The 10,696-nt window shown below is 33.5% G+C and overlaps 1 protein-coding gene across 3 annotated transcripts in view; it reads right to left on the bottom strand.

The window, feature by feature from the left end:
- LOC106468871 overlaps positions 1-10,206 on the bottom strand; it is a 40,561-nt gene extending 30,355 nt beyond the window's left edge. The window contains exons 1-2 of one of the 3 annotated variants that reach the window (XM_022397232.1): positions 10,082-10,206; positions 8,196-8,354 (exon numbers count right to left, since the gene is read on the bottom strand). In XM_022397232.1, the coding sequence (XP_022252940.1) occupies positions 8,196-8,339 (144 nt within the window). In that variant the 5' untranslated portion in view covers positions 8,340-8,354; positions 10,082-10,206. Of the gene's footprint in view, positions 1-8,195; positions 8,355-9,808; positions 10,050-10,081 lie in introns of those variants that run through there. The other 2 variants (XM_022397233.1, XM_022397231.1) reach the window with 2 other exon arrangements.
- Between the last annotated feature and the right edge of the window lie 490 nt (positions 10,207-10,696).

Genomic DNA, 10,696 nt, shown 5'->3' on the forward strand with positions numbered 1-10,696 from the left:
TCTTTCAAATGCAACTGTAGCCTTTTTTCCCCAGAACTTTGTCTTCAAAATAAGGTGCGTCTTATATTCCGAAAAATACGGTAAATAGCATTTCAACCACCACTATGTCTGTCAGCCTGGAAAGCTCTGGTACTGGGCAAAAGGCATCATTGTGACTGGAGATCAGATATAGTGTGATTGTCATATTATTGTACACTCTTCTTTACTTTCAAGTGAAGATCTCAAGATGCATAACAGACATGATATGATCAAAAGAGTGTTCAAATGATGTGAAAATAAAATACAGTATCAATGTACAAAACAAAAACAATGGTGAGAAGTACGACTTCAAGACAAATGAAAGGACCCAAGAAAAGATGCAAGCCAAAAAAAAAAATCTCCACTCACAGCTACAGATCAGAATACTGTGAAGGTAGAAATTCACAGCATTCTAAATAAGAAAACAAGAATGACCATGTTAAGAGTAAAAAACAAAACAAACCAACCTGAAAGTTACTCTAACAAACAAAAGAAATTTGTTTTGTCTGTTTGTTTTGGATGATTGCACACAATGGATATCTAACTAGCCATCAATAATTATGAACTGACAGAATAGAGGGAAGGCAGCTAGTCAACAGCATCCAAAGCCAACACTTGGACTACACCAATTGAAAAGTAGGATTTGAACATCAATTTTATAATGAACTTGACCAATAGTGCAGAACACAACTTACAACAGTGGAAATGCAAATTATAAACCCTCTGGCCATATCTGGTCCAAAATTTGTGGACTTAAATACAAGTATACCTGTCAGGCATGAGAAAAGAAAATGATAAAACCACACAAAATCTGTGAAAAGAGTATGAATTAGATTACAACATTCTGAAGAGAAGCATGTATCTGAAAAAGTTTCACTAGCCCCCCAGCACCAAGATAACAAAAATCAATATCATCTTGGAAAGGTAAAGGACTACAAGATATTAAATTGAAGATAAAGCAGAAATTTCTTTTAAGAAAAATCTAGGGCTAAGTCATGAGTTACAGATCCACAGGAGAAACCCACAAATACTGTAATTCATATTAACAATGAATCAACCATTAAAAATTAGAAAAAATGAAATTTTTGAATTTTTCTTGGCTTACTATAAATAAGCATCAAAGGGCAAAAAAAGTGGGAGAGAAGAGGGGTGTTCAAATCATTCAAATCACAACATTAACAAGGAAAGTAAAGAAGAGGAAACAGTAAGTCCAGTGATTAAAACGATTTTCATCTCAATGATAATTTAAACACAAATCAAAAAATTAATATATTATAGGCCAAAACTAAAAAATTATGAGGAGCAGCTTGAAGGGAAGGTGTTGTGCAACTGAAAACTGAAAAGCATGCCCAACTGAACAAGACAGGCCCAAATCAAGGTAAAACAACAACTTCTATGTGTGCCAAAACAGAAGAAATTTTCTAGAGTTTCAGCTGTCATCCCCCAAAATGCATTTTGCCACTAAACTTTTGAATTTGGGGACAAAAATTTGAGATTGATACATCAAATCAAGAACATGTAATCTCTATCTCTTCTAATTTTGCATATATTACACTCATATGATGTAATGAGTTTCACAGGGCACTTGCTTCTACTCTCCTGAAACAATGTAATAAAATGTGTGCATCAATAACTAAGTGTACCCCATTTTGTGATAATAATTTAGCAAAACAATTACATTGTGAAAATTTTCTGTGAAGTAATGAATTTAAATAAAATAATTTATGAATTTAAAGATAAAACTTCTCTTCATTTGGACTTTTATGAATCATATGAAAGAAAACCAAATTACAGTTAACTGGTACAAAGCAGTAATGATCTATCAGTGGTTGCTTGCTGGTGTTAGGCCTATTACTTATTTACTTGTTACTATTATTATATGAATAATGTACAAAGATATGTCAATTTGCAAGTTGGCCAATTATTGATTAATTAGCACTGATTATTAATTAAATTAACAAGGCCAACTTTAGATTACTTGATGCTATATACAACTAAAATACTTCTATCTCCACCTCCCTAAATAAAATTTAATAATTAAGTATTCAATTTATGAAATTTGTTTTAGACATTCTGGTATAGACTAATATTTATGCAGTGAGATGACTGGAAAAGTATAAATATAGATGATTCAATTTTCTATATTCCAAATTTGTAACAAAATATCAAAAAGACAAATGCTAGAAATAATTAACAATATTTTATTTGAACTGCCTCAACAGTCAAAATCCAAACTTCCCTATAATCAATTCAAATGTTAGAGAACTCTGATCACCATAATAATGAATTAACTGTTTTGTTACCTCACTAGGCCAATGAATAATTTAAAAGAAAACTATATTACCTTTATTTACATTTTCCTGATATCTGAAAATGTATTTCTGATAGATACTCACCTCTCTCACAGAATAACTTGATCCCTTGTGTATCAGCCTATGGGATTTGTATGCCACTAGCCTAGAGCTAACTCTCACCTAAAAATTATGTGATTAACATGAACTGTATTAATACATGATGACATCATCATGTAATGATAGCCCTCCATCACTAGGAGAGCAACACAACCTCCTTGCACAGTAAATCCTCCTAAGCACTTGTGCTCAAAATATCTTCATTCTTTGACAAGGCAAAAAGAAAGTACACCAGCAGTGTGAAGGTTGAGTGGGAAGGTGTGCAGATGTTTCTATAGGAAATATATTTTCAGGTAAAGATAATGTTAACTTTTGAGATTATACCTCACCTCTACACACAGAATAGCTAAAATCCTAAACTGAAATGGTGGAAGGGCCAGAGCAAACATTAAACCTAAATATGCTTCCTTTAGAAAGTGCCTGATAAAAAAAAAACTAATGGAATGTGACACATGACGGCAGGGGCTCAATAGGGGCATTTCCATGGAAGACTGCATCTCGTCTCGACCAGGGTATAGTCTTCATTCAGAAGGAAACGGGGAAAGGCAAAAGAGCCCCAAGTGTCACAAAGATGGGTAGAATTTTATTATGACCAACCAAGCACCCACACACGAGTCTCTCGGGCTACACTTGAAGAAAAGTGGCAGAATTTGCACCATAAAAACCTGAAGAATACCCTTCAGGCCTTTTACTGGAGACAGTGCAATGGTAACCGTGAAACCCTATTTCCTAAAACTGTCAAGTGCGAGCCAAAGCAGTAGGCAGTCACTTCTCTGGTGCCAGCTTTTTCCATAATAGTCCATGGAATGGTAAAGTCTTGAATCAGGCAATTGACTAATTTTATTACCATGAAGATCAAGACACACAGTAGTGTGTTGTGCAGCCAAAACAACTTGCAGGACACACTGGGTGTTAATTAACAGGAGTAATAGTTTAGCAATATTCCACTATTTGTAGCTCAGACTGTGGTAATCAAAACTATCACATATTTTCAGTGGATGTACTCTACTGGACCCTTACTTCACTTACCAAATTTCAAGGAAATTCATTATGAAACACACGAGATATAAGATATCCAATACTGATTGAATTTCTTCCTATTTTGTTTTCTTTGCATCGAAAGTACGGATATTTATTTGATAGAAAAATAAAGTTAACTTTCATGGGTTTTTCTCAAATTTGGTACACTGATAGATCTTTACAACCTACAATTAGGTGTCAAATTTGATCTGAATATAAGCCACATGTACAAAGTTATTCAACAGAAACCACACAATTTTAACCAAAATTTCTGAGCATGCCTGTGTAACAAGTCACATGAGCTATCAATCTAAAAATTTTACTACAGCTTCGCCTAAGAGTAAAAGTGAACATTTTTGTCATTCGGATTAAAGGCTGATGATTTTTGAAAAACTAAAGGGTGAAAGCATGTGCAAATACGTAAGTATTAGTTAGGCCAAACTAACAAAATTAACAGTTTCTAGCTCAAGTTTTCAAAAGAATCATATGGGTGGATAGTTATTATTCAATGCCAACTTTAAGGCACACATTTATTCAATTAGCATAAATAATGATGCTCGATATGGCTGTACCAAATGCATGCGAGTGATGACAAGAAACTGTTAATCTAGATTCGATGGAGTTACTATAAAGCAAGTTATTAACATTGTTTTAGAGAAAAAACTACCACCATATATTTTAAAGAAACTGGTTGGTTCTGTACAGTATAGATCTGTTCTGAATAATAGGGTTGCGATCCTAAAGCTAATGTTGGTTGCTATCAAGTGTCAATTTCTTACTTTTGTTAGTGTGTTTTGACAAAAAGCCATGTGATAAAAAGGTGCACCAAAAAAAGTATTGAGCATGCAACTTAAAAGAATGAAATCAATATTGTTAGCCAAGCTGGTAGCTACACCAATAGCATTAATAAGAATTTTAAAGCAAATATTCATTCATTAGTTAGCTAGGCCTTGTATTTTGTTTTACCTATCATCATGCTCCAAATTGAACAATAGACATGGCCTGGTGGTATCCTATAACAGAGAAAAGGGTGGGGAAAAAAAAAGTGTACTTACCCTTCTCAAAGATGGTGTGCAATTTCATTGAAGAACAGCAACTGGAAAGAATCGAAATCCCAAATGAGACAAAACAACCAGATGATAAAAATAATGGAAGACAAATTTGTATGGATTCATCCGCATGATAGCCTGAAGGATTTTATATAAATATCAGTGAAAATGAGACAAGAATTAGACAGTTAACAAATCTAATGCAATGAAATGTGAAAGAATGATCACCTTTCCCAGCAGCAAAGTCTCGCAAAGAAAGGCCCAGTCTAGATAGAAGAGTAAGTGTTGTGAATGAGAGTGCAGGAAGCAACAATAGAATATACATTCAAATGACGGTGAGGAGAAGAAAACATTTCTTCACAGAAAGAGAGTATATGAATATGAAGCCAATGGCTTGAATGGAGCACATGTAAGAGCATGAAAAACCACATCCAAGTCTCAATCAGGCATGGGAGTAGGACAAGGGGGTCAGTGAAGAAGGAAGAATCAGAACAAAGTGGAAAGGACAGGAGAAAAACCTGATAGTAATGGAAAGGACAAAATGTAGTTGATAAAGCTGGCCAAGAACCAGCAATAGTGGAAACTGACAATCCCATGCTGAACAACCAAGTGTAAAAATCAAAAGTGGGCCAAGGTAGGGAGAAATTGATGGACCAGTATAAAACAAAAAACAAACAAACATTGCATCTGTTGATAGATGAACATAGTTGAAAGACAACAGAATGGAATAAGAAATAGGATACCTGACTGAAAAATCCAGCCCTGCAGGTAATGGACTGGATAAATTCCACAAGTGAAGATGAAGGAATAACACCCCAGGTTGAAGGAGAGATGTGGTTGGAACAAGAGAAAGTGGAAATGGGACAGAGAAAGAGGGGGTCTGGATGCCAATTGACAAAGTAGAGGAAATCAGGGTTGCACTGGCCAAAGAGGAGCCACCAACAGGATCCAACAAGGAGTGTCAAATATCAAAGCAAAGACATGAGGGAGAAGAGGAATAAGAAAACAGTTATACAGAAAAAGTAAGCCCAGTCCTGGCTGAGAGCATCAACCAGAAGGGTTGAAGGATGAGAAATTTGGGAAACCAAAAAGGGGAATCTTAGTGTTGAGAGCATCAAAGGCATAGATAAGGTTGAACACAACTGAGATGGGAGTTTCGAACATGCCCAGATGTACTAATTATAAGGCAGGCATGAGAAACGACTTGGAAAGCTTGATAAGGTGGCCCAGTCAAGCAGCCTCCTATAGAAGAACGTAGCTGTGAGAGAAGGGGTCCTCTTGAGAAGGGGCGAGAAGCCAATCATCCATGCAAAAAAACAGAACCTCAGTCCCAATCCATAAACAAGGCAGGCAAATGTCCCATGACTTGAATAAAGATATAAGGAACAGATGCAATGCCAAAAGAAAGAGCATGGCACTGGAAGATCTGATCCAGATGGATGAAACAAAAAAAAACATCTAGAAGATGGTGCAATTGGAACGTGTAAAAAGGTGTCCAAAACACCAACCTTGGTCATTCCCATTCTTGGTGAAAAGAACCAATTGGAGAGAAAATAATCCCTCTCTAAGGAACTGAATGATGATAAACTGGTTGAGAGATAACAGGTTGAAAACCAGATGTCAGTTACCAGTCTTCTTGGGGGCCACAAAAATATGAGAGGAATAACCAGGTGTCAAGTAGTCAAGGATGAGACATGGTAGAATATGCAGTTGTATGAGAAACACTTCTGCATGGACCTTATTGTCAGGTGAAATAGAAAAGACAAAGTATTCTTGAGTATGAGTTTCATGCAGTAAAGCACAAAAGAGAATCAAAAGACAAAGGGGGAAAAGAAAGAAAAAACATACCTGCAAAATCATTTCAAGAAAGATTAGAAAGGTGAGAATTTTCCTTCGTGGATAAAGCTGTGCCTAAAGCAAACCCTGATGGAGGAAGTAGCCAGTCAAACTATCCTAATCATTTTCAAATTAGGGAGTAGAAATGTCTGTCAAATGGATGAGATGAGGAGGCTTCGTGTGCATGAAGGAATCCACACCACATTGAACAATGGCTTTCACATCCACCAGAAACAATAAATCCTCAGTAACCACAATAAACACAGGTCCCGCATTAGGAACATCATCACAATCATGGAAAAAAGTGAAAGTTACAATCGTTTGAGAATTCATAATGAGTAAGAAAGAAAATGTTTTCTTTTTCTTTGGTAACAAAAGAGACCATTGAAATTGAAATAAAATCTAAATTTCATATGCTATAACAAATCTCATGTAATTGATTACTAATTTTAAAAATACATTCATTCTAAACCATACCGAGAACAAAAAAGTGGTTGTTGCAAACACAATTGTTTAGTGGGAGTTACTGCACAAGAAGGTTGTGTCACTCTCCTATTCCTGGAAGGTTATCATCACACGATTATGTCATCATTCACTATGATTTTTAGGTGGGAGTTAGGTCAAGGCTAGTGGTATGCAAGTTTCATAGGCTGATACACAAGGGACAAAGCTATTCTGTGTGAAAGGGTATCGTCTCAGAAATTGCTGTTTATTGTAATGGTTAATTTGAGTATTTTTATCAATAAAAACTTTCAAAATCTCATTTATTATATCTGTTCATTACCATAGTAACTGGTGTCAATTATCATCCATTAATTGTCTTGTAACTGACTAGGCTGATTAAACATTAGCTGCCAACTAATCAGCACACCTTGAATTACATGTTTTAAATCAGACATAAAATGCTTGGTGAACACATTTTTTACCATAAATATATTGTATTCACTATTAATGCATTGGTTGTTATTATCAAATTATGCTACAACCAAAAGGTAAAGTCTGGGGACAAATGATTTCAATGTGTTAAACAATATCCACTAAACTGTAACAATTTTTGATTCCTGCTGACCCCATCCTCTATTGATAGTTCAGGAAAAGCAGGAGCAGAAGACATCTGCAAATTGATATATATATACACACACACACACACGTGTTTGCGTGTATGTGTATGCAAATTTGAAGATCTCTTCTGCATATAAAGCCTAATATAGTTCAAACATTTATATTATTTATATTAAATCTTAAAATAAGGGCAAAAAATGTGTATGTGTATGCAAATTTGAAGATCTCTTCTGCATATAAAGCCTAATATAATTCAAACATTTATATTATTTATATTAAATCTTAAAATAAGGGCAAAAAATGTGGTTTGGTGAAATCCACAACTGGGACACATACATAGAAAACAAAATGTGCACATTAAGTACTAGAAATTAAGACATCCTTCCCTAAAACTATTGGTATATGGTGTGATCATCTCCTTATAGCATGGCATTGGTAAAAAAGTGGAAATTATATCACAAAATATGACAAACATAGATGTGTGACATAACATTGGTATTAACAGTAAGTACTAAGGTGAAGACTGGATATAAATTTAGTCACTACAAGTTTTACTTACTTAATTTAGTTTATTTATTCTTAATTGTTTTGTCTCTATAGACTGAGTGTGAATATTTGTAAATATATAGTAAATACACACTACGTGTAATATCTAATCAAAGAAGTGATGTATATTTGTGTATTTCCACTTGCACAGAAATTTGAATGATTCCATGTCATTTAAAAACTAGTAGTAGTAGTAGTATAACTACTGGTGATGTAGATTCTATGAATGATGTTAAATTTATGTTAAACTTACTTCAACACTAACAAATGCACCTCCATCAGAAATGGTGTTAGAGTGAGAGCTGATGTTTATTTCATCAGGATCTGTCTGACTGGAAAACCTTCTAAATTGGTGATTGGAACTATCAGCTGTTAGTACTGTTGGCACAGTGGTCATGTCAGAGTGCTTGTTCTAGAAGTAAGTTATGGTATAGTTAGTGTTACAGATTTTTCAAACATTAAATATATTCTAGATTCAATATAATATAGAAAAATTACTTGTTTTACATTTTAAAACTCTTAAATGTTAAATACACATAATTATAAAGACAAGCTTAATCTATTCATCAGAACTATAACAAATTATTCAAACACACATTTGGATGCATAGTATAAATGATGGCAAAAACCCATTATAATTAATAATAGTTAAATATGTTATAATATACAATTCATTTTTAATTTATTATCTAAATAATAAATATAACTAGCTCTAGAAAAACTGTAATTCAGAATATGATAATTAAAAAGACAGAGAAGATATCCCAAAATTTGATTACAACCATATATATATACTAAAAATTACAAGATAACAGTAAACAATTTATTTAATCTCCTATCATATTTAGTGTTTCCTGAAAACTCAGAAGTTTTCAAAACAAACATTGCAGACTCACATATTAGCAACAATGACAAGAATCAATACAGTTATTTTAATAAAAAGTCAGTAACATGACAGAGAAATAGCATTAAAACAAACTACCTCACTGAAAAACATCAAAATATTTAACATATTTAGGAATATTAAACTGTAGCAGACTAACATGTTAAAAAATATGGTGCAAGAGATCTGCCATACTGATCAGGATGCATAACCATGTTTACTAATGATCAGAAGTGGGCATAATTATTGTACTTTTAAGATTTTACTAGCTTTTTGTTAAACATAAAGACTTCTTCATCTGAACGATTTTTTTACTCATTTGCTTTACAAAACTTTTGTGTATTAGCTCAAATTACATGGGCCTTCCTGGCTTTGGTGAGATTCATAGGCTATGAGAGACACAGCACACAGTAAACATATAGTTTTCACATAATAAGGTCTACAAGATCAATGGACTGTCTGTCTTCATGTTTCTTGATAATATTTTGTAGGACCAAAGTTTAGTTAACGAAATCTGGTCTGCTACATTGTCATATTCCTAATTATCTGAAATATTTTTATATTTTAAGTTAGACAGTTTTAATGCTACTAATCTGTCATTTTGCTGACTTTCTTTACTAATATAAATGTCTTGACATTCCTATATGCTAATTCATGAAACCCCAAACACTTGACATCATATATTTTATTATATAGTACAACAGTAGTGGCTTTCACTGTGAATAGACAGCCAAGAAGTATTTAAAGGACTTGGTCATCCCCTCTTTCCTTTTCACTGTTATAACTTATATATCTATTTTAAAACAATATTCAGCTTACTGTATACATTCATTATTTTTACAAGTATAACTGTGTTTACAACTTACAGTTACAAAGAAAATTGATAATGATAAACTAACGCATTTTACTTTAATTTAGAGCAGCTACTTTCAAAACTCTTTCTAATCCTACAGTAGTAAGTACCCTTTACCCTCCAAGCTTACTGGAATAAACAGCGAGGCATTTTGAACTTGACCATGAATTGAATATGACATTGAAAATACCTTGTCTTTACTGTTAGTGTTAAATTTAAACTTCAAACTAAAGTTTACACCAGTACCCCGAGTTATGAAAAATTTTACTAGTAGTAATAGTTTGTCTACAATACAGTCATGAATTTACTGAAACAAGAAAAGTTAAATATTTTCAAAATGCAAAATCATTAAAATTGTCTCTTAAAATTCTTCGACTATGAAAAATACATAAAAAGCTATTACTCGTCACTCACTGCAGGGCCACCTACGATAACACCCCGACGAAGACCATTTTACCACCCTAAACACGGCTGTAATAGGAACCTTTTCGTGTGTAAACGTTGCTGTTATACTCCTCAATTACACAATAATACATTAAATGACATTACGTAAATTTAATAATAAACAACAACCAACTCATATAATAAATTATGCAAAATACTCAACTGTGTTAGCAGATCGTGAAGTTACGAATAAAGATACAACATAATACCTCCTACAAGAACATCTAATGAATAATAAATATTATTTTTTAAATGCAAAGAATAATATCTGAGAGAAAGTAGCGCAAATAGTATTATCATATAAATAGTATATTAATATTTGTCATATGAAAAAACACCGGATGTGTTTAGTATAAAAGAAAAGTGACTTGCACAACAAGCACCTTGCATGTTTTACCCCAAGGCTTCACCTCGTGGTCTCACGGTTTTGATTCGCCTTTTGCTTGTCACCTTTCTTCTTCCTTAATAATGGCTGGAGACGGCTTAAATGGGTAATGAAGAAAAACTTTAATATAAGTTTAACATGACAGCAAATGTACAACGTTTCGACAAGGTTTTGGTACCTGATGATGAC

Source organism: Limulus polyphemus, unplaced genomic scaffold (assembly GCF_000517525.1).
Source record: "Limulus polyphemus unplaced genomic scaffold, Limulus_polyphemus-2.1.2 Scaffold3197, whole genome shotgun sequence".
Classification (NCBI taxonomy): Eukaryota; Metazoa; Arthropoda; class Merostomata; order Xiphosura; family Limulidae; genus Limulus; species Limulus polyphemus.